Source organism: Talpa occidentalis, unplaced genomic scaffold (assembly GCF_014898055.3).
Source record: "Talpa occidentalis isolate TD23 unplaced genomic scaffold, MPIMG_talOcc4v2.1 talOcc4.9, whole genome shotgun sequence".
Taxonomy (NCBI): Eukaryota; Metazoa; Chordata; class Mammalia; order Eulipotyphla; family Talpidae; genus Talpa; species Talpa occidentalis.
In genome coordinates this window covers 103,003,652-103,028,384 of record NW_023605305.1, presented here as the reverse complement: position 1 = coordinate 103,028,384, position 24,733 = coordinate 103,003,652, and the positions used below count along the sequence as shown (strand labels likewise).

At 34.9% G+C, this 24,733-nt stretch overlaps 1 protein-coding gene across 1 annotated transcript; it reads right to left on the bottom strand.

The window, feature by feature from the left end:
* Positions 1-1,855: 1,855 nt before the first annotated feature.
* Positions 1,856-17,299, bottom strand: LOC119235260 (pancreatic alpha-amylase). The gene is made up of 11 exons (XM_037498471.2): positions 17,026-17,299; positions 10,487-10,700; positions 9,999-10,145; positions 8,039-8,236; positions 7,426-7,656; positions 6,603-6,736; positions 5,649-5,771; positions 5,451-5,550; positions 3,978-4,096; positions 3,655-3,780; positions 1,856-2,073 (listed from the first exon to the last, which is right to left on the bottom strand). Exons 2-11 carry the CDS (start codon positions 10,652-10,654, stop codon positions 1,884-1,886), a joined length of 1,536 nt encoding a protein of 511 aa, XP_037354368.1. The 5' UTR covers positions 10,655-10,700; positions 17,026-17,299; the 3' UTR covers positions 1,856-1,883.
* Between the last annotated feature and the right edge of the window lie 7,434 nt (positions 17,300-24,733).

Below are 24,733 nucleotides of genomic sequence, written 5' to 3'. Positions count from 1 at the left end.
GAATAAAATATGAGTTTTCAGCTTTTCTCTATTGATTGTGACAGCTGTGGACTTATCACCTTTACTATGCTGAGGTGCTTTCCTTCTACACCTAATTTTTAGAGATTTTTATCATGAAAGGTTGCTGAATTTTGTCAAATATATTTTCTGCTTCATTTCAGATCCTATGACACAAGCTATAAATCAGGGTTAATCAGGAACTCGTTAAACTTGGGAACAACTATAGAGAGAATAAGAAGAATATCCCTATTCCAAAGCTATATATATATATATATATATATATATATATGCACATATACACATACGCTAATATATATATAATATATATAATATATATACACACATATATACTATTTTTAGTGTATATATATATATAATAGTATAGTATTTCTAGTATATATATATACTATTTTGTGTGTGTGTGTGTGTGTGTATATATATATATATATATATATATATATACACACACTATTTTTCCTCTAAAATTGATATACTTTGCTTATCTTCTTTTCACTATCTCACTTATTTCATAAGTTATTTGAGCTCTTACATAAAATGTGCCAGACACTGTGTGAGGCTAATGATTCAATAGTGAGAAAAATAGATGTCATCCCTAATATTATGAGGAGTGATGAGTATAGAAAGTCATGATAGCAATAAGAGTATTGCCCTAATCCTGATAAAAGCCAATGTATTGTAGAAGTGACCTTTGCACTGAGGTGAGAAAAGAACATTTCAAATAGAAAAAACAGATTGTTCCTTGAGTTGAACTTGAGGACATAAAAGAAGCTTGGTGAGTCTGAATAACTAGAATATTAGCAAGTTTGTGAGGTGAGGACTTTAGAGGTAGATAGGTCTTGTTATAGGTCTGTTAAGAATTTCAGCCTCTTACGCTAATGGTAGTCTATTGATAAGAGTTTGGAAAGGTGGTGATTGTAGTCATTTTCGGGTTTGAAAAGATCAGTTTGACTGCAAGGTAGAGAATAGAATGATTGGTATTAGCACAAACAGAGGGAATGCCATTGGGTAGACTGTCTTCGTCATGAAAGGGGGAAAGTAAAAAAAATGATGGGGTAACTGTAGATATATTTGTATGGGAAAATAAGTTTCCACATTTGGGCTTCTGTTTTTTCACTCAAGAATAAGAAAAACACATGACAGTTATAAGAAGAACTAGATGAGTCTTATTGAATTCCATATATAAAGTCAAAGTGAAGGAAAAATAATAGCGTATAAGGTAGAAAATCCAGACTCTATGATGTCATGAAAGCCCTAAGTCAACATCCATCTATAAAGGGACTTACGAGATAGAAGAAAAAGCCATTCGACAAGATCAAGTTAAAGCCATTAGAGAAAAAAAAAAAAAAGAGAAAAGAATATAGAGACACTAGACAATTCCTGTGAACACTGTATACTTGAAAAATGTAGACTCTGAAATTTAGAGTGCTTTAAATTTTTAATTTAATAAGAGTAAAAATGTCTTCATGCTACTCTAATGTTATAAATTTGTTTAGGAATTATCAATAAATCAGTTATTTCTAACTAGTTGTTAGAAATACACTAGAGAAGAAATATATATGTGAATTAGCACACAGCTGGATTAATGGTGTTAATGGCAACAAATATCACTTGCCAATATAACTCCCTGAGCTCTCTTAGAAGTTCCTCTGACAAAAAAGGCTAATGTGAGTCTTCTACAATATAAACAAATGTTGACTGTAGTTATTATTGTATAACTACATATGATTCCATGCTTTTCTGGGATTTTCAAGTTGATTACTTACAGCTTGTACCAAAAATTATTGCATTGTAAGAACCAACATATACACAAGAGAGGAAGTACATTTGGTTATTTCTCTGGGCATATGTATTTAATTCACATTTTACAATTTAGATTCAATGTGAATTGCAACAAATGGATCTTCAGCAGTGTTACTAATAGAAAAGTGAGCGTTGCCATCACCAGAAACATAGATTTTAAATCCTGTGCATTGGCCATCGATTTTATCTCCAGAAATGACATCACAATATGTGCCAGCAGGAAGACCAGTTTGCAAAGTTAAAGACAAAGGCCTGCAAAATAAAATTTAAAATTAACCTGAATTCAACAACAAGAAAAACAAGCATACATGCTATCTTAAAACAAACAACTTTGTACTGTGGAATGTTAAACAATCATGGGCTCAGTGTGAAGAAAATCAAAACACAAAGATGTCTCCAGTGGATATATAGTTTTCTAAGAACCAAAAGTAATCTTACAGAAGATTTAGCAATTCCCTTATCAATCATAAATATTACCAAAAAATGAGGCTAAGGAATATCAGTGAAGATTTGAGTGGATTGTTAGTTACCCTTAGATAAAAGTACTCCTATGATGAACACAAATATTTTAAGTTTGTCCTCATCCAAACTGAAGTAAATATCAATTACTTTCAATAATTGAAATTTCATTATTTCTTTAAAAAACCCTTTCTTTCAAAAGGCTAAAATGAATTTGGGCTGGAGATAAACATAATCTAGCAATTTTGTGAAGAAGCATTTGGTTTAAAATATAAAGCTGCCTCATACATTTATTATGGTTCTCCCATCCACAAAAGACAGACTTTAAAGAACAAGCCATGGGTTCTTTCGTAAGGAAAGTGGTATATTTGATTTATTTTTTGATAGTAAATCATAATCTGGCATAGAATGAGGTGCATAGGAGTGGAAGTTGGCCTTCAACTGAGACGTTGAAACAGCTTGCATAGATCTATGCAGGAGGGAAGCAATATACTAGAGGCAGAAGATATAATTATCACCAATGGAAAATCTATAAGGAGAAATCTCAGAACTAAAACTCAAAATTTCTAGAGGTGAATGATTAACCCTAAGATAAATAATCTTTATACGTAAGCTTTAAAAAATGCTACTTGTGGGCCTCCCCTGGTGGCGCAGTGGTTGAGCACTGGGTTGCGAAGCTGCCTGCAGCCTCTGCAGTGCCTGTTAGATCCCCAGCCACCAGGCCAGGGTCCCACATGGCGCGCAGACCTCTCCTGCCGCCCGCTGCTCCCTCAGCAGTGTACTTCATCAGTCTGCCTGTTCTGCTCCCTGCTCTGGCTCTGGTGAATTCTCTCACCCTCCTGCGCTTCTGACTATACCCAGTGCTTGTATAAATAAATAAATAAATAAATCTTTTTTAAAAAAAAAATGCTACTTTTTCCAGAGAGACAGGGAAGTAAAAAAAGAACTAGATACAAGAGTGTCCAAAGAACTAGATACAAGAGTAGTTGAGAAAAATATCTAGAAAAAAGGTATTTCAGTACTAAGGCAGTATATTTCCATTATTACAAAAATACACCTTGTATGGCATGTCCTTAATGATTTCAAGACCTTTATATTAACTGTTTTGTGTCATTTGTGTGCCTTGTATATGCACATCATATGTAAGGGTGAACAAAACACAATTCTACTCAGGACAGAAAGACTTTATAGAAAAGAAATCAAAAGAATAAGCATTATCACAATTGTCTCTGATCCTTTTCTTATCTCTATGATATTTTAATCTACTAACTAAAGAACTTTTCAGACACCAGAAAGTTTCAGAGCTAGAAGGGGAAAGAAGGAACCAAGAACATATTAGTATAAAATACGCTTTCTTCTGTTATAACCACTTACCAGTCATCATTGTTAAAGACAATAAATCCTTTGTTTCCTCTTCCAAAAGCTACTTGGTTGCTGCCATTATCCCACCAGTTTGTAAAAGGTTGACCATCAACTACATTACGGAACATAACCATGTTCCTAAAAACAAAATACCATATAAAAAGTTGATGAATATTTCAACAATCTAAAATAAGATGTACAATGTGAACCTATAGCCCTAAATCACATATAATGTTTGAAACCAACTTTACCTCAGTAACAACAATTGAGTTAAAGAATAAAATGAGAAGTAGAATGTCTATTATTAGAGGATATCTCTAGATCATTATTCCCACCTGATTTGACGCCATCGGTGTTCACACACCCAGTCATTGCCACAAGTAGTGTCTGGATTAATAGTAACTTCTTTAATCACTCCATTAACATTTGGTGGCCCAATCCAATCATTAATGTCCTTAATTAACAAAAAAAATGAATTGAAAAATCTCAGATTTTTAACATTACATCTATTTGCCTTTTCCTCCAGTACATGAAAACCCAGCATGTCCTGCAACTTGAGCCCCTGCAGTAACTTTATTTAGAGTTCACTCCTTCAGTACTTTTATAGCCAAATACTCAGCATGTTTTCCCCAAATCCTCATTCTCTAGTGCCATATTTAAAGCAAAGGTAAGATAAGATTTTTTTTTTTTTTTACCATTTCATTTCTTTCCAAGGGATTACCCTGGCTTCTTAATAGCACTGTATGTGGTATAATGCCTTTGAACTGGTAAGGGTTTTAGTGTTAGAAGCAACAGGATTAAAACAAAGTACCTTACTACTACTAGCTAAGAGACAGTCATTACACATAAACATCTTTGTGACTTATTTTCTTCTGTAAAATGAGGACATTGCTTCATTGCTACAAAAGTTAAACCACATCTGTGAAAATGCCTTGAAAATAATTGTCAAATAAATATTGGCTTCCTTCATTCTCCCTTTTGGGTAAATGTACTAAACAACACATCACAATATTCCTTACTACATTGGCCAAATTTGTAATACTGTCTTTTTCTAATTGATACTTTTAAATGTAATAATAGATTAATGCAAGCAAAATAAGTTAGAAGTAGAAGGGCATGTATTATATGACATGACTCATACATGGAATATAGAGAACAAAAGGTCAGACAAAACCAAACCAAATGCAAACCCTAGAAATCTAACTATAAAATTGAGCCAACCAGAAAGTAGTAGGAGAAAGGTAGAAAGAGAGAAAGCTAGGCGACCCAATGGATTATGTAGAAGGACTTGTATCCCTTGGTGATGGGTGTGGTGTGGTAACATACATTTAAAGAGATGCAATACTATACCTTTGATTCATACACTGTGTTGTAAAGCAATGTTACCTCAATAAAAAGATAATGATAGCATATATATATATATATATACACACACACACACACACACACACACACACACACATATATCTAGTAAGGATAAGAGTTTCTATTTTAAAATGCCATGTGATGAAAAGTGGATACATTTAAGAGTTTTTATCATGCAGAAGTCTTGGAAAAGTGGAAATGCAATGGAAAAAAGAGAAATGGATATAGTTCATAACTCACAACATTAGAAATAAGGTTAAAGGAAATTATAGGAAGTTGACTCAAGATCAAGGGTCATCTTCTAAATATTAAAACTGACAATATAATGAGCTGCCGTACAAAGTAGTAGGCTTCTCAAATTGAAGGGATTCTAGAAGAAATCAGAGAAACATCTGTCTGATTTGAGGGATGGGAGAATGAGTCTTTGGACAACATCAACTTACTCTCCCGTTCTCAAAATGTCTTGGCCAACGGAAGCTTGACATTACTCGTGTAAATCCATAAGGATGAGCGAGCATAAATCCAACTCCCATTTTGTACAGCCTGAAAGGTTCAAAATGATATTACCATGTAAGAAAAGAAAAAATTTAGTATCATTCAAAGATAGGTTAAAAAAAAGGGGGTGGTACTTTGTCTCCTACCTAGGGTCCCAGAATGTAAGAATAGAAGCTCCACCAGCTCCATGTCCTCGCTGGTTGTCATGGTTATCCACAAATACAAGGGCTTTGTCGGAAGGCATGAAACCCCAGCCTTCTCCCCAGCTCCTAGTTTAACCACATAGGAAAAAATATATATAATTTTACTTATGTAATTACACATGCATTATGTAAGTACACATACATATTACATACTTAAATATGTAAGTATGTACATTCTTACCTATGTAAGTATGTAATCTTACAATAGCATTCAAATAACCTAGATATATACTTTTTTAGTATAATATCCTCAAATGAACTCCTGTTTAATTAAATGGTCATTCTGTCAAATTTTTAATACCAACTACACATAGGTACATATCTACAAATGCAATCTATGCATGCATACATTTATGAATTACTTGTACTACAATCATATTAAATGCATATAATTTTTGTTATAAAAGATGTCCTTTTAAAGATTTCAGCACATCAAAATTAAGATGGTATTCAGAAGGGTCAATATTCCTATCATATTACATAAAATAGAAATTCTGTTAAGATTTTAATATTGTTATAAACATTTTAGTATTAAATTTTGATATCATATATGCAAATTGCACAGTATGGCCATGTTGTAGGTACTTACTAATCTGACCATCACAGATTATATGCAAACATTAGCCAAATCTAGCATAGTTTTATAATACAAGGATTAAAATATCTAGGATATGCTTTGAGGTTGTAAATATACTTCCTTGTAATTAACATTATAAATAATAAAGATAACCTAAATAATAAAGATAATTTCCTGTATCTTAGAATTTAGGAAATTATCACACAGTATTAGTAATTGGATCTTTGACTCTTATTTAAACAAGGTTATAAGAAGGTAATACATTGGGATGAGACATAGATCTGTGAAATAATTCAAAGGAAAAATCATATTTCATTTACTTTAGGTAAGCCATCTTCTCTCCATCCCACTTGCGAAGCACTTTGCCCAGTTTCGCACCATACTTGAATTCTGTCACACGGCCATTTCCAAAGTATTCACTGCTTTTAATTGCCTCACCACCCAGATCAATCACCTAGTAAAAATACAGGAGAACATACCACTTCAGTTAAAGTTTTGAAGGCATTTTGAAGGATTTTAATCAATAAATTAACATACAGAAACTGACCTAACACAATTTGTATTATTTAAAAAGTCCAAAACAGTTTTCCTTAACTAGATTCTTAAATTTTTCTCAAGTACATGCAGCACTTAATATCTGTCCTACAACATTTCCAATTGCTTGATAAATATTAACACATTTAATTTTCCAAGAAAATAGGAAAACAAAGACATAATCATTGTCATTAACCCCTTTCTTGTAAAAAATTATTGTACAAAAACACTAATCAATTTGCCTACATAAAAAACAGCTAATAATGCTATAGCCTAGATTTAAATTTACATAGATTGGCTCAAGACAAGGACAATATTATTGTCTTTTATCATCTCTTGAGAGTGATAATAGATACAGAAATGTTTGCAGTCAAAATAAAATTATTTTTTGCACTCCCTTCAAACCACTTATGACAAAGAGTTTGAAGTGCTCTCCACAAATCAAAGGGTAAAGAACGGTGTCTATATAAATCATCCCTACTTTATGAAAATGATTCAGTAATTAATCCTCAGAAATTGTATTTAAATTAAATCTGCCATTAAATTTCTAATCAGTTAATGCTATTACTTTACATGCACACACATACATAAACACACATATTGCTATACCTCCTGATAAACGAAAGCTTTACTTCCTTCAGGGAACCATTTTGTGTTCAGATTATGCAATTTATCCAAAATTGCCTTCATATCTCCAGGCCACATATGCTTAGAAGCATCAATTCTGAATCCTGCTACACCAATATCAATGAGATGGTTCAGATAGTCAGCAACCTTGGTACGCACATAATCTTTCTCCAATGCAAGGTCAAGAAGACCGACCAGTCGACAATCCCTGACCTATTGAGGTAAAAATGTTGTGATTTATACACAAAACATCATCTTTATTTGAGTATTCATTTCATTATACATTCATATATTAATTATTAGATATTTCTATAGTGTCTTGTTTGCATCGGATACCAGGAATACTGACATGCTAGTAAGGACATAACTTTGAAATATTTTTGAGTGTAAAAATGGAGAACATACAAAATAAGTGGCAGAGCTTCTTAATTGACTGGGAAATGTTTTAACTATTGAATGGGTTTATGTTTTTAAACAGTCATACTTGGAATCCTGCTTTCCTACGGATTCTAAGCAAGTATATAAAATGGAAATCTATAAGCTACATGTAGATAATTAAAGGCATATTCAGCTGAATGACTTTTTAAAAGATTACCTGATAAGCATCATTGTAGTTTTCAATGTCTCCACTTCCAGTTCTACATTTACCATCATTAAAATCCCAACCAGAGTATGGGACTGCTGGAAAATCCCTACTTCCAGGGTTGAAGTAACTTCCACAAGTACTGCTCCTTCCTGCAGTCACACCATTTCCACACATATGATTGATTACGGCATCCACATAGATATGGACCTGAAAGGAAAAGTTTACATTTCAGTTTGACTTACAGAAAAGTAGAAATTTGTAAAATTATGTTTTTTTAAAGACTGATTTATTTATGCATACAAGAACTGGGGTACAGGCCAGAGGTGTGGAGGGTGAGAGGATTCACCAGAGATAGAGTGTGGAGCAGAACAGGTAGACTGAGTGAAAACACTGCTGAGGGGAGCAGCGGGAGAGTCAGGAGAGGTCTGCTGCACCATGTGGGCTGCTCCCTGGCTGGCCAGGGATGGAACTTGTGCTGCAGAGGCTGCAATAGCTTCATAGTGCTATGCTTAACCCCTAGCGCCACCAGGGAGGCCCCTGTAAAATTAATTAAAGTTAATAGCAAGTTGATAATACTCCAAAATACTTGTTATTTTAAAATTTACCTCCCTTGAAAATCAAAAGTCAAGTATAAAAGGCATTGATATGAACTTAACACCTACATGCATTCTAGTGACTTGGTCAAATATCTAGATATATAAATTTAGAGAATCCCAAACTACCATAACTATGAGAACCTGCAAAAAAATATTTTGGGGGGTAGGTAAAGATTAATTGATTCAGGAAAACTATTTGATTTTTGAAATTTCTATGGATCATTCTAAGACAAAAGTAGCTTCTACTTTATATATACTAAGTATGTAGTATGCACTAAGTAATATATTGTCTCTCATTATGCTCCTCAACAAAGAGAAATAACTATCACCAATGTAAGTTATAAGGAAGAAGACTCAGGAGTTAAGTGTGAAGACACAAGTCACACAAAAGTGACAGCACTCATAGCAGGAATCTAGGAAACCTAAATAAAGGACCAGGAAAAAGAATAACTATAAGAAAGAAAAAGTCAAAATGAACAAATAACTATGAACCAGAGACACACTATGGGGGGAAGGGATTGGGAAGACGCAGCGGTTGAGCGCTGGGTTGCGAAGCTGCCCGCAGCCTCTGCAGCGCCAGTTCGATCCCCGGCTGCTCAAGGAGGGTCCCACATGGCGCGCAGACCTCTCCTGCCGCCCGCTGCTCCCCTCAGCAGTGTATGGTGAATTCTCTCGCCCTCCCGCGCTTCTGACTGTACCCAGTGCTTGTATAAATAAATAAAAATAAATCTTTAAAAAAAAAAAAAAAAAAAAAAAAACCTGTATTTAAAATTGTAAAAAAATAAAATTAAAAAAAAAAAGTGACAGCAAAGGGCCTCCTGGTAGCCTAAGGGTTAAGTTTCAGCACTATCACCCCTAGGGCCTGAGTTAGGGGTGATAACCCACAGACCTCTCCTTTCTCACCCACTGCTTTCCTCAGCAGTGTATTTCAGTAGATCCACCTGTTTTGCTCCCCACGCTGTCTCTGGTGAATCCTCTCACCCCCTATACCTCTGGCCTACACCCCAGTTCTACGCATACATCAATCAATCTTTTTTTTTTTTTTAAAGTGACAGCTTTTTTTCAAAACTGGAATTTTCAATTCCTAAGGAAGAATGTGTTGCCTGGATATGTATATAGTTACAAGAATTAAAAGTTGCCATTTTTTGTTAGAAGTCAGTTCGGCTTTATACTTTAACTTTTATCTTCTTCAATAAATAAATGCATATACACAGATATTTATAAAAAAGATGAACCTAGACAACAATGTATTCTAATTCAAGCTAAAATATGAAATAAAATAAAAAATAGGAAAAAACATTCTGCTCAAAAGTAAGAAGAGAGGAGAAAGACTGTATTATAGAATATTTTAAAAGTAGGTTCAGTTCACTTACACCAACGTTGTTACATCTGGTCACCATATCTCTGAATTCTTCTTCATTTCCAGATCTTGTACATAAGTTGTAGCTAATGGGTTGGTATCTTTCCCACCAAGGTCTTGAAGGGTTATTAATGATAACATTTTCATTGGGTGGAGAGATCTACAAATAAAACAATCATGTCAAATTGTGACTTTCTTCAGATCACTGGATACTCTGGATACGAATCAATAATCTAAAATTACTTCAGAATTATATGTACCTATATTTCTTTACAATCACTTGAAAACAGCAGCACATTTGAAAGGTCCTGCTAAAGAGAGATTCTATCAGGAGCAAAACATAAACTTGCCAAAAATACTAAGGTTTTTCTTCCTCAGGAAATCGTTTTAGTTAACATAGCACATGTGAAATAAAATGTCCCAGCTTCTCAGATATAGATCATAATACCATTTACTAGATAAGCATAGAAACCCCATGATTTAACTATGAACAATACCCACCTGAACCCCTCCAAATCCTCTGGGAGCTAAGTATCGTTCACACTCACGAGCAATGTCAACCCAGCGCCACTCAAACAGATGGACAATAGATGTCCGTCCGTGTTTGGTATGTGGGTCATACTGGGCCCTGCAGAGCCCAATGACTAAAAGCAATAAAAAGAACTTCATTTTGCTTTGAAGTCGTCAGTGTTCTTTCCAGCAAGTATTTATAGACCTGCAAGAAGCATATTTTACAAAGTAAATGTTAACACGAATAAATAGAGCGCAAATCATCCATTCATTATCTGAAAAAGATTATCAATAATAATGTTAACAGCTGAAGAACTTCCATAAAATGTCCCAAATGACCTCTTAGAACTTACTGTTTCCTTGTTGAGGAAACTTTTTTAAACAACCGGCAGTTTGTACATAAATATAAACATGTATTATTTAATTAGTATTAGATCTTATTTCTGAAGTCCTTCACTAATAGAAGGAAAATAACAATCAGAGCCTACTGAATTCACAGCAAAATATTGCCTTAACTATCTATTTGCAAACATTTGTAATGTTTCAATTCGAAAAGAAACAGTATATTCATTTCAGTTGTTGTTTGCTCCCAACCCAAATTTTTAATCATTTAAATTTCTATATTAAGATTTCAGGAACTATTTGGCAGTTGAATAGCCATGAATTGAGGAAACAGACTGTTTTTACCCATCCATCAAATTATGTGGCCAATGTAATTATGATAGCCAGCAATAGGATTTTTCCCCTTCTTGTAGCCAAACATCTCTTGTACCTGATAAAATACTCAATTTATGAATACACATTACTTTTCTTCTTATGTCAGTGAAATCCTATGTAAGAGAATAATAAAACAGATATGAAAACGTAACTGTTGAACCAGCAAGTATTAACTGAGTGTCTTTTGTGCTAAGCTTGTGGATGATATTTGGGATAAAATGCTGAACAAGGCAGACAACATGCTTGGTCTCAGGGAGTTTACATTCTAAGGGAAGAGAAAGAAAAATATGGAATAAATAATACTGACAAAGCAATTTAAGATAGCAATAAGGGCAAGTATAAAATAACAGGATAATAAAATAGAAAGTGACTTCTTTCCAGATGTAGTTGAATTAACATCTTTATGAGTTTATCCTGATAGTCTCAGGCATAGTTAATAAAGTATTATAGGTTTTAAACTCATATGACATTAGTAAACTAAATTTCTTTTGTATTATAAATATATTGTAAATAATTATATATATGCCTATCATTCGGGACAAAGGAAAAACAAATGGTATAATGGCTTATGTGATAGATAGTTATAGCATACAGACTATAAATTCCTGGAATCATGCAAGACATTGGCATAACTTGGGTTATATTCTCACTGATTTTTAAAAATAAAAATGTTGTGTAATAAAATTTTCTTTAGTCCTTGCAAAAACTTTGTACACATTAAGAAACTAAGGCTCAGGGAGGTTGAATAAATTGTCTAGGCTTATATGGTAGGTAACAATGCCGCAATTTGATACAAGTACTTCTACAAAACAGATCCTTTATATTACACCAAAGTTTGTCATGGATTTCTAGACTTATGATCCCCACTATAGTAGCCACAGCAAAATTTGGTGACTGAGCACTTGAAATAGAATTAGTCTGAACAAAGATGATAAGTGTAAAACACACTCCAGATTGGGAAGAGTCATGTGTGGATATAATACAAAATGTTAATAATTTTATGTTGCTTACATGTTGAAATAATATTTTGTGATATATGAGGCTAAATAAAATGCATTATTAACAGTAATTTTTCATTTCTTTTTACTTCTTTCAGTATGGTTACCTAACATTTTAAATATAAATATATATGTATTTTTCATTATATTTCCATTGAACAGGACCATTCCAGGCATCATGATGTCAGAAAAGGAATACACCTGCTCACAAATACAATGCTATTAATAATGATATAATGAAGGGTGCGATCTTTATCTTAAGAGAAATATAAGGAAATTACTTTAGGATTTCATTGATAAGAAAAATTATTTGTGGCAGATAGAAATAGGGTAAGATAAAATTGATTTGAAGGGATTTAATTAAGGGAGAGAAGTGAAATGGCCTGTAAAGAGAAAAAATGAAATATCATATGTAGGAAATGGGCTAAGGCAAGAAATCAACATGATTTTGTAGAACATTAAGTGTGGCATTGGGAAGCCTTAGAAATTAAAGTAGAGAAGGAAGTGGACTATCATGTGAAAGTTGTAAGATGCTTCAAAAGATTTTCATTCATTTGCCCATTTGCTTTTAAAAAGGAAAAGTGTGATTAGAGCTTTGAAGTATGTCAGATATATTGAATGTCAAAGAGAACTGAGAAACTAATGCAAATTTGTGCAGTAGTAAACAGTAGTGATAAAAAATCTGAACTAGGATTATAGAAATGAGGAAAAAAAATAGGAGAGTATGGTCAATTACAATCAAGGGCATTCAAAATTATACTAGTCAGTAGCTATATCTGTGAAGTCTTTTCCTATATAGACTGTGGAATTAGTTTATGATTTGTTTTTTTTTCTAGTAGAATGTTAGCAAGCCAGATACAAACAGCCGTTTGATTAGCTTTTGCAGGATGACTTGATTTCTTGAAACTCAGAGACCATTAAGCAATGAGGATACTGGGATAAAGACCACATGGATCAATCTTATTGTCCCTAGACATTCCACTCATCTCAGTTAATCTATCATTAAATGATGGTGCTAGAACTAAGCTAGCAATAATCTCTGAATAGAGAGAGGGGACATATATTTGCGGGAGAAATAATCCACAGGATATGGTAGTTTATGATGTAGGGTGATAGAGAAGAGGAAGAATCAAAGGGGACTCTAATTCAAAGTTAAATGAGTGGCAGAATGACAGTGTCACTATTATTCACAGCACAATCCACAATGTAGAGGCAGACTTGGTTTAGGACAAACTGAAGCATTAATAAGCATTATACTGAGTATGAAGTATAAAAAATACTAAAAATGCTAAATGTGAAGAAAGAAGCAAAGAGATTTGGGAGGTTTTATTTATTTTTTATTATTTCTTTACATTTTAAAAGGATAGGTTTATTAGGAAAAGGAAAAAGAGACACCTGCATAGGCACAGGTGAGCAGGTGAGCTGCTTTTTCCTTTTGCAAAGGAAAAAAGGTTTGTGAAAAGAAACACCTGCATAAAACAAGGCAGGAGAGCTTGATTTGGAAGTTTTCAATGGAGCAATGATAGATTTGGCAATATCACACAAAATATTTAATGAGTGATTGAGCACAAAGTTAGAACAGATGCCATCCACTGGCAACCAACGAGTATGTACAGGCCTGCAGTGCACACGGGCTGAATTATCAGACCTGGGCAACTGGGCCCTTGAGAACTGAGATGGAATGCCAAGTTATGATTATGGGGAAGCCCCCCAGCCCCACCCCTAACCAGTCTATGAGACGAGACAGGTAAGAGGGAGCCTTTGAAGTCGGGAAAAGAGTTTCATTACCAGAGAAAGATTTTCAAACACAAATAAGAAGAAAAAATTGCCAGGACAAGAGACTAACTGGATCTGGATAAGTATTATAAAGCAATTAGGCAAAAATATTGACTAGACTAGCTATTAGACAGTAGCTGATAAAGGACTGATAAAGAGTTGAGAGTTAGAGAAAAGTAGTATCAGGTGAACTTCATTCTTGACTCAAGGTTCCAAATGTGAAAAAGTAATTGTTGAAAACATGACCTTAGGTGTCAGGGAAACTGTAGCTGAAAACGTGGCCTTGCATTTAATCACCTATGTGACCCTGCAGAGTAATTTCTTTAAATTTATCTATGAACTAGGTAAAGTGATATGTATCTCATAGAGCTGTGTTTATGATTAAATGAATTAATACAGATAAAGCTTCTATCCCATGCATGGATACATTAAAAGCTCAATACATTTGATTGCTATAAAGTTTTTATAACTATTACTGTTTTTGTCGCTAGTACTTCTCAAAATACTCATGTTTCTTTCTTACCTTCATTTATTATCAATTAGACATCGTTTTTCCATTCCACCCTTCCCAAATTTTACTAACTTCCTGTCTCCCAGAAGTATTTTCATATTCTCCAGAGGAACAGATGGTGATAAGGAGGGACTAGAAATATTTCCCACCTGCAATTTTTTCCACATTTTATCTTTCTTTTAACCTCTTTAGAGCTTCTGGTAGATCATGTGTTGGTTTTGGAATATACTTCTCTCATTGCCTCATCAGTAGCTGGAACTGTATTTATGATCGCAAATATTTTTCATAATGCATTTCAGGATGTTATTAAAATTAGCGATAACTTGTAGCATAATTGGGAGCACCCCAGCATAGGTGCAGCTATACAAAAATATAATGAGCTCCTGCCAAAGATCAGACATTTTTATATGCTTTCTCATAGAATCTCAATCAATATAAAGACTTATAAACCCCATAGGAGACACTTTCAAACAACTAACATTTATTTACATCTTGTGAAGTAAAATTTGTAAGCAAATTCTTGATGTCTTTGGCATAATGACAAAAATATAAAACAAGAACTTGAAATAGTTGTTATGTCTGCTTCTCATTATAATTATCCTAAAATGGTTTTCATCAGAGAAACTAGTCACTTATTAATAGGAACATCAGTGTTATTATGCACATATTTCATATTTCCTGCATCAGTCTATAGAGAGGAAATTTCCTTTTATTCTATAATTCTAGTGAATACCATAATGTGTGAAATGAGACCATCTTGGAAATTCCATAACAATATGAAATAGGATACTTGATATTCTAACCACAAAGAAATACTCCTTTTTACTTTTTGCATAGAAGAACTGGGGTGTAGGCCAGAGGTACACAGGGTGAGAGGACTCTCCAGAGAGAGAGTGAGGTGTTTAATAGGTGGATTTACTGAAATACATTGCTAAAAGGAGCCCCAGGTGAGACAGGATTGGTCTGCTGCACTATATGTGGATTAGCTCCCTGGCTGGGGATTGGACTCAGGCCTAATCAGTGAGAGTGCTGAGACTTAATCCCTAGGCCACCAAGGAGGTCCACAGAGAAATACTCAGTAAGGAGATTTTATGCTTGAAATGTGAATAAAACATATCCAGTATATTTTTTTAAAGATTTATTTATTTATGCATACAAGAGCTGGGGTACAGGCCAGAAGTATGGGGGCGAGAGGATTTACCAGAGACAGAGTGGGGAACAGAAAAGGCTGAAATACACTGAAATACACTGCTGAGGGGAGCAGCAGTAGAGACAGGTGAGGTTTGCTGCACCATGTGGGTTGCTCCCTGGCCAGTCAGGGGGTCAAACTTGTGCTTCAGTGGCTGCAGACAGCTTCATAGGTTGCGTCTTAACCCCTTGCACCACCAGGGAGGCCCCAGCATATCCCGTATTAAGAAGAAAAAACTTTTAACTCAGGTGTCCACAGAGTTGTTAGTTTCTGATGTTCACAAGTTTTTTTTCCTCAAACAATATTATATAAGAGGCATTTGTTATTTAATTGTATGTCCACAATATGAATGCCATTTTAGAGCATAAACTCTAGTATAAATTTAGGATTTCTCTTAACACAGGGAAAGCCATAAAGTTAGTCATTTGGCTTAAAGTCTACTTAAATCACACCAAAGTCATGATGTAAATAAAGTGAAAGAGCTATATTAAATTATTAAACAAGAAGTCAGGAAACTTGTATCTGTTTCTATAGCTTCATTTCTACCAATGTAAATATCACCTAACTGTATAAGGATCAGTTATTTACAAAGTTATTATTGTCCACCCAAAGCAACCTCATAACTCTGGCAGATACTATGATTTTTTTTAGCATGTAAATGAATTACCATTAACCAAGAAAAGACAAATTATGTTGTCATTTGTAACTATTAGTCTAGATCCACCATAATCTTTATAGCAGTTTTATTAAAATATTAACATCTTAATATAAATTCCTCCAATGTGACATCTATACTTGTTATTTTATTACATGTGTATCTCTAAGTGTTTTCATTTTTTTCTATTTTCTCAGTTTTCGACATTCTAGATAGTATTGTTACTATAGTACTTGGTCATTTGTGGTTTGTTGTACTGAAATAGCTCATGATTTCTCTAAATTTTACAATGAATTAGTACAGTTTTCTCAAAACAGTATCTTATCACCCAACAGCCTCCCTCATAGCCCCCAGCACTCCCTCCACACAAAAAAATGAACCTGACCTCAGGATAATTCACAAGTGAAGGCTGGCGTAAAGAAGGCAAAGATAATCAAGTTTGCTTACGAGATTTCTGAAATGAGGGAAATATTTTGAGCCAAGGCTCAGAAGCCTTTCAAACATAAACAGTACATTTTGTGCTATGGGAAATTGAAGTGAGTTGTCAACAAACCTAAAATAGATTGTGAAACTGAACTATATCAAATCATATGACAGAAACCACTTCAAGGTTAAAAAAAAAAAAACAGTGTGTGTGTGGGGGGAGAGTATATGATACCCCCCCAAAACATTAAAATAACTTACCACATCATCTTCTTGAAATCAGCAACCTCTCCAATTAACTGGTCAATCTTTTCCGGTAAAAACACAGACTTGTGGTTTTGCTTTCTCTTTAATTAAAGGGAAATGCTGAACTTGGAACTTTATAGATTTGCTATCATCAACTTCTTTTCAATGTGTGCTATTGTGCCCCCATCCAAATTCTCCAATCTAATTTACACGAAAAATTTAATCTCGGCTCCAGAAATTCACCAAGTTGGCCACTATTACGCCTATTTACTGAACAAACCAGTCTCCACTCTCCTGCTCAACTGGCTGCCCTGCTCTCTCTGATTATACTGTAACTTGCCAGAGAAAATTTGTTTTTTCTGTGTTCCCATCTCTTTCTATAATATCCTCTCCCACAATAAGCTACACCTCCCCACCCCTCACAGAACCATTTATATAAATCTATAGCAAAAAAAACAAAAGTTTGCTAAAATAACCTAAAAGGCAGATTAGAAGGTGATAGTGCCAAGTTAGTTAAGTATGACTGGAAATTAAACAAAGTCTCTGGTTTTGGGACTATTAGTACTGGTATACAGGGGCCAGGGGCATGAGGGTCGGCTAGGGGAAGAAGTGGTTTGGAATATAAACTTAATTAGCAGACTAAGAAGGAAAACTAACCAGCTTCTAGTCTGCACCTTAATTATAGTAGTTTTTTTCTTGTTTGTTTGTTTGTTTTACTGCTAGGTGTGTATGAATGTAACATGCTTTTCTAACCACATGGTGATAGGTGTTTTTATTTTTTGGCTATTATGATAAAAACTGCACCCATATGCAGCTTTAAGTTCATCCTAAATAAGGATGAACAAAATGTTAATGGATATATTTTCATATCTTTTGTGTTAATATCTAGAAGTAAAATTGCTGGTTCTTATTATAAATGAGTGCAAAGTTTATAAAGGTTACCACATTATTTCCAAAATGCGTACACCACTTTGGACTTCCACTAGCAATTATTAAAAGTAATCCAGTTACTCCCCGGGTTTCACAATACTTGGCATTGCTGTTTTTTCTAATTTTAGTCATGACATTCTCCTGTGAGTGAAGTGATATTTCATTATGGTTTTAATTTTCATTTTCCTAATAATAAGGTTGAGCATCTTTCTCCCAGCAGTGTTTTAAAGCTTTCAGTACATGGATTTTACAGTTTATTAAGTTTATTGCTAGTTACTTTGTTTTTTGAAGTTATTTTTTAATGTTATTTTTGCTTGAGGTCACTAAGTAGTGTCCTAATGCAATATGACAAAATTCTTTACAAAAAAATAAGTTTGGGCAAAGAGAAGCTCAAAAATGGAAGATAATGTGACAACATGGAGAAACTGGTCATCCATATATATGCCGAGGAGAGAGGCCTGGAACTGGTCCTTCCTTCATAGCTCTCAGAAGGAATCAACCCTGCTAGTGCCTTGAATTTGAAATTCTAGCTCCTAAAAATATGAGACAATAAATTTCTGTTTTATAAGTCACTCAGTATGTGGTATATTTGTGTGGCAGCTCTAGCAAACTGATACAGAAATATCCAATCTTTTTATCATCAAGAATATTAGCTCTAAGAATTTTTCAAGTGTCTTCATCAGATAAGAGTATTTTCTTCATAGTTGCTTTTGATCATGATTGTGAACAGGTTGAATATTCTTCCGTAACCTTTGAGACAAAGTTGTGAATCACATCTGATTTTTGAATGATTAAAAAACATTTCTGGAATTAACTCCATTTGGGATATGATTTAGTATCCTATTTTATATAGTGCTGAATTTGATTTGCCCCTGTTGTCTTTGTTCAGGAGGGATTTTTTTTTTTTTAAAGATTTATTTATTTATGCATACAAGAGCTGGGGCACAGGCCAGAGATGCAGGGGGTGAGAGGATTCACCGGAGACAGAGTGGGGAACAGAACAGGCAGACTAACCAAAATACACTGCTAAGGGGAGCAGTGGGCGAGACAGGAGAGGTCTGCTTCGCCATGTGGGTTGCTCCCTGGTGGGCCAGGGATCGAACTCCTGCTGCAGAGGCTTCGGATTGCTTCATAGTATGATGCTTAACCCCTTGCGCCACCAGGGAGGCCCCAGGAGGGATATTGGTTTGTATTTGTAATATAGTTTTCTTAAAGTCTTTGCCAGGATTTGACATCTGGGTCATGCTGACTTCAGAAAATGATCTGGAAAGTGTTCTAAATTTTGATATTCTGTACACTCATTACAATTTTTTTTTCTCTAATTTCTCTTGTGATTTCTCTTTTAATTCATAGGCTACTTAGAATTATATAGTTGGGAACATCTTCTAAATACCTTGCTACATAGAATTTAATTCTATTTTGGTCAGAAAATAAATTTATTATTTAGCATTTTGATCTTTTGGAATTTGTCAACATTGATTTAATTGCTCAGAATTTATATTGATAAAATAATTCTCCAAAGATGTAGCACTCTTGTTGCTGAAATTTGTGAATGTTGTTACAAGAGATTTTCCACATGTATTAAGATTACACACATTACTTATCTTCAATCTTTTTTTTCTGTACCTCAGATTTGATTTCCATTGCCCTGTCTTCCATCATGCTATTTTTTCTTCTGCCTACTACTCACATTTTCCTTGGAATCCCTGTAGTGAAATTTTCATTTCAGTTATTATACTTTTTAACTCCAGAATTTCATATTCATCTTTCTAGGTTTTCTGTTTACTATTTTCGTTCTGTTCATAATTTATTTTTACATTTTCACCTTCGATTAGTTTGAGCATCTTTAAAACAGAAGAGACCCAAATCAACATGCTGATTGTTAGGGCACTGGTGGTGGGTTTATGGCATGAAAATATTTATTTGTAGAGATTTAAACCTATAACCTCCAAAGCAGATAGGATGTAAGCCAATTTAACTTCACTAAACCTAACATGAAAAACAAAGTCCTTATCTTTTTCTAGTATATCTGCTATCAGATTTCAGGAAAATGTATGTTGGTATGTTATTTTCCTTTGAAGGGGCCATGCTTTAGTTTGTTTGTATGCTTTGTGATTTCTTGTTGAAAACTGAACATTTGAATTTAACAGTATGGTAACTCTAGAATTCAGGTTCTTTACTTTCCTCTAGTCTAATGCCTTTTTAAAAAATTGTTAGGCTGTCTCTGTGCCAAGGGCCCATCATGTGTGTTCAAACCTAGGCTTCTCCAATCTTTGAGCTTTTCCCTAGACATTTGTGATCAGTTTCTAATTTTCCCATCTATGCAGTTTTTGGGAATGTCTAGCCTTTAATGCCTGCTTCCCAAATGGGAAAAGGAAAAAATAAATAAAGAGCTCTTTTATTCCTCTGGAAGTTACTTCACAGGGTGAGGGTGGGGGAATTACAAACCTCAATTTCTTCCATCCTTTCTTCCACAGCAAGCAATGCTTTGTCTTCATGAGTAACATGTAATGGTATTTTGTGTGTCTTTTTCCAAGTTCTGAAAAATTTTATATAACAATCTATTGTCTAGATTTTCTCCTCAAATTCTCAAAGATTCAGGTATATAAGTAGTATGTAAGTGGTATACTGGTAATATCTCATAATTTAAAAACTTAAAATTGCTCCTTGCATAGCTTAATCCCCTTTTTTAAGTTGATATTTTTAACTGGATAGAATCTCCTGCAGGTGTTTGTATACTAATAATAAATGTTCTACAGTCTGGTTGCTCTCCTAGATTTTCCTCATGCATTAGTTTATGTTTATTGGATACAAAGTCTCTCTTTCCTGGCACTTTTCCAGTGTTTGGTAGTATTGGTTATTTCAGATGTCCTACTGGAATCTCTACTCCTAGTGGGCTTTATGTGAATGTTCTTTCTCTAGTTCACATTGCTTTCAAGAAATGCCAGAATAGAATATATGATGTCTTAAGTTCTTGGGCATAGGACTCTACCTCTCCTGATAATCATCAGTTCTCACTCTTATATACCTAAAAAATGTGGCTAGCTACTATCTCTATCGAATAATCCTACTGCAGTTACTATTTTTTGTTTCATGTGCATTGGCAAAGGAAATTAAATTTAACAAAGGGCCTAATTAATTCACTTACAGTTGACATTTATTAAACAAGTTCTCCATTATCACAAAGGGAAGTGTTCACTTCTTAAAGTGAGATCAAATTACTTACCTTAATACTTAGTTCAGTGCCTTTTGAATTTTAGGAGCTTAAAAGATATTGATTCCTTTCCTTGACTTCCTTTCAAAGTCTTAATATCCCTTGATATTGATTGTAAGGAGTCTCATTTCCATAGCAAATACTGTCCGAGTCATCTAATACCAGCAATTTGAATGATACTGTTTTTTGATTGATGATTCACTTAATCAGAATTGTGCTGACTTGGTTCATGTTACCAACAGTAGGAGGTAGAATGACAGGAAGTGAGGAGCACTGGAATTACTCAATTTCTCCTTACATTACCCCTTAGGTGCCTTAATCATCTCACATTCATCCCAGTTTTTACAGATGCCATAAACAGACAACCCCTCCTGAACAAGAAGTTTTACACATTACACATTGTAGTGAAATATTTATTACTGGCAGCCAAATAACCCATGTCTTTGCATTTCATACTACTATGCTTTTCTTTTGGAGAATAAGCCTTTCCAACTCTCATTTCATATGGCTTATATGAAACTTCATTCCTCACCAGAGGGGTGACCTATTTGATCCAACCTTGCCCAGTTAAGAATATCAAATCTCTCCAGCAAAAGTTAAAAAAGAAAGTGTTTAATGTTTAAAATTCATTGTTAAGGCCTCCCTGGTGGCACAAGGGGTTAAGCGCAGCGCTGTGAAGCTGTCCGCAGGCTCTGCAGCAAGAATTCTATCCCAGGGGCCGGCAAGGGAGCAACCCACATGGCGCAGCAGACCTCTCCTGACTCGCCCGCTGCTCGCCTCAGCAGTGTACTTCAGTCTATCTGCCTGTTCTGTTCCCCACTCTGTCTTTGGTGACTCCTCTCACCTACCACACCTCTGGCCTGTACCCTAGTTCTTGTATGCATAAATAAATCTTTAAAAAAAATAAAATTCATTGTTAGACTAGCTTTTAGGTTTTTTCTAGAGGCTCACTTTATCAGTACTTCCCATCTCCATGATGACTCTTATTTTTAACTCATGGGTAATGATAATGAGGTAGTTGTCAGGATAATGATTAGCAGTTCCAGTAATAGTTACACATTACAGGGCCTCCCCGGTGGCGCAGCAGGTTGAGCGCAGCGCTGTGAAGCTGTCCACAGTCTCTGCAGCATAGATTTGATTCCAGGCCGGGCCAGGGAGATTCCCATATGGCACGGCAGACCTCTCCTATCTCGCCCGCTGCTCCCCTCAGCAGTGTACTTCAGTATTTCTGCCTGCTCTGCTCCCTGTTCTGTCTCTGGTGAATCCTCTCACCCTCCCATGCCTCTGGCCTGTACTCCAGCAATTGTATAAATAAAAAACAAATCTTTTAAAAAAATAGTTATACATTATAAAAGAAAAAAACAAATTTTCTGTACACATCCTAGAAATCCTTCTAATTGGACTTATGTGGTCATATACTCGAATTAGGAAGTCGGCATGTGGCTGGGGATGTTTACCATTATCCAAAAAAGAGGGTTAATGATTAGACATTTAATTTTAAATTTGGAATTTTTTTTTTAAAGATTTATTTATTTATACAAGCACTGGGTACAGTCAGAAGTGCAGGAGGGTGAGAGAATACACCAGAGCCAGAGTGCGGAGCAGAACAGGCAGAAGGACCAAAGTACACTGCTGAGGGAAGCAGCGGGAGGCAGGAGAGGTCTGCGCCACATGTGGGACCCTCGCCGGTGCCCGGGGACCGAACTGGCGCTGCAGAGGCTGTGGCAGCTTCGCAACCCAGCGCTCAACCACTGCACTACCAGGGAGGCCCTAAATTTGAAAATTTGTTAAATCATCTCATGTTTCAAGCATGGCAAGGAAGAAGTACTGGGCATCTTAGTAATAATCAATGTGGAAAAATGACTGAAGTTTTGTCTAAGATTTTAAAATTTTTATATCACCTTAGGGGTTTGGGTGAGTTGAGACTACCACACCCACAACTACAAACTAATGTTGATGGAAAACCTGACATATATTTACTAGATTAGTTTTAAGTATTTTATTTTCATCTTTATAATAACCTTAAGGTAGATATTATTTATATAATATTTCTTACTATTATTGATAAAATTACAATACCCCATTGGAAAATTAAATAGAAGATAAAGAACTTATGCAAGGTCATAAAGCAATGAATTACAGAAAAAATTTTACGTTTAGAACCTATCTCTATAAATCCACTGTGATACACCATTTCTTAGCTGCAATTTCCCATCACTGGCAGAATGAGAACTCAAAATTTTAGAACTTTTTTTTTTTTTTTTTTGCATTTCTCAACATTGAAAGACACTCTCAGAAAATTTTGACTAGTTCATGACTTAACTACTTCTGTCACAATTCTTGAAAATTCAAATTCTATTTAGGTGATTATTTCAATACCTAGTCTCTCAATTTCATGGATTTATTTATTTTATCGCCCTTTTCACTCAAGAACTATGCCCACATGTTAAAACTTAGTCATGAATTACTGTAACTCTAATATTATGCATTTCAGTCACCTTACCCTTTCTTTCCACTGCTAAAATGTCCAGTTCCTATCTGGGAACTGCAACGCATCTTCAACCGTACTGCAAACTACAGTTGATCATGTCTCCACTGTTTCTACCTCCTTCATTTTCTCACTTTGCTCTTTACCCAGACTCCTTTACTTTCCATGCCCTGCCTTTATAATCATTTTCTTGACTATATCAACATTCTCTCCCTTCTCCCTAGGAAAATCTCAACTCTTGCTAAATTTGACTGTATCTATTCAGTGATAGCACCAAGACTAAAGGTAACTGGAGAAGAACATTTAACCACAGACTTTAAGTAAGCACTTTAAGTACTATCTAGCAATTCTCCTAAGTCTACTCTCCCACTTTCCATATTGTAACTTCTTTCTTCACTTTACACTCCTAATTCTTTTTCCTCTACATCATGACTTTGCATTCTATTTCACTTTTCCATGACCTTATTACTTTCTTTAATAAAGAGAAAATACAACAAAACCTTTACCATGTTCCTACTATATATTCCTAACTACAAATATTTACACCTACACAATTTGTTCTTCTTCCTCCTATTACTGAGTTGTTACCTGTTTAAAACTAGCACTTCTTCGGCTTACCTTATCTATGGCTCAACAATAATTGCATCACGCTTTCCATCCCCATCCCCCACTAGATAAGTCCTATTCACATACCAGCCTGCTTTATCTTCAATATTCATATATATATATATTTTTAAGATTTATTTATTTATTTATGCAAGCACTGGGTACAGTCAGAAGTGCAGGAAGGTGAGAGAATTCAGCAGAGCCAAAGCGGAGAGCAGAACAGGCAGACTGACGAAATACACTGCTGAGGGGAGCAGCGGGCGTGGCAGGAGAGGTCTGCGTGCCATGTGGGACCCTCACTGGTGGCCAGGGATCGAACCGGTGCTGCAGAGGCTGCCGGCAGCTTCGCAGCCCAGCACTCAACTGCTGCGCCACCAGGGAAGTCCCTTCAATATTTACAAAACAAAACCTTCTTGATTCTATGTTCTTCTATACTAACAGGGAAGAAAGTCTATTGGAAGTCTATTGCTTCCCTTTGGAAGCAA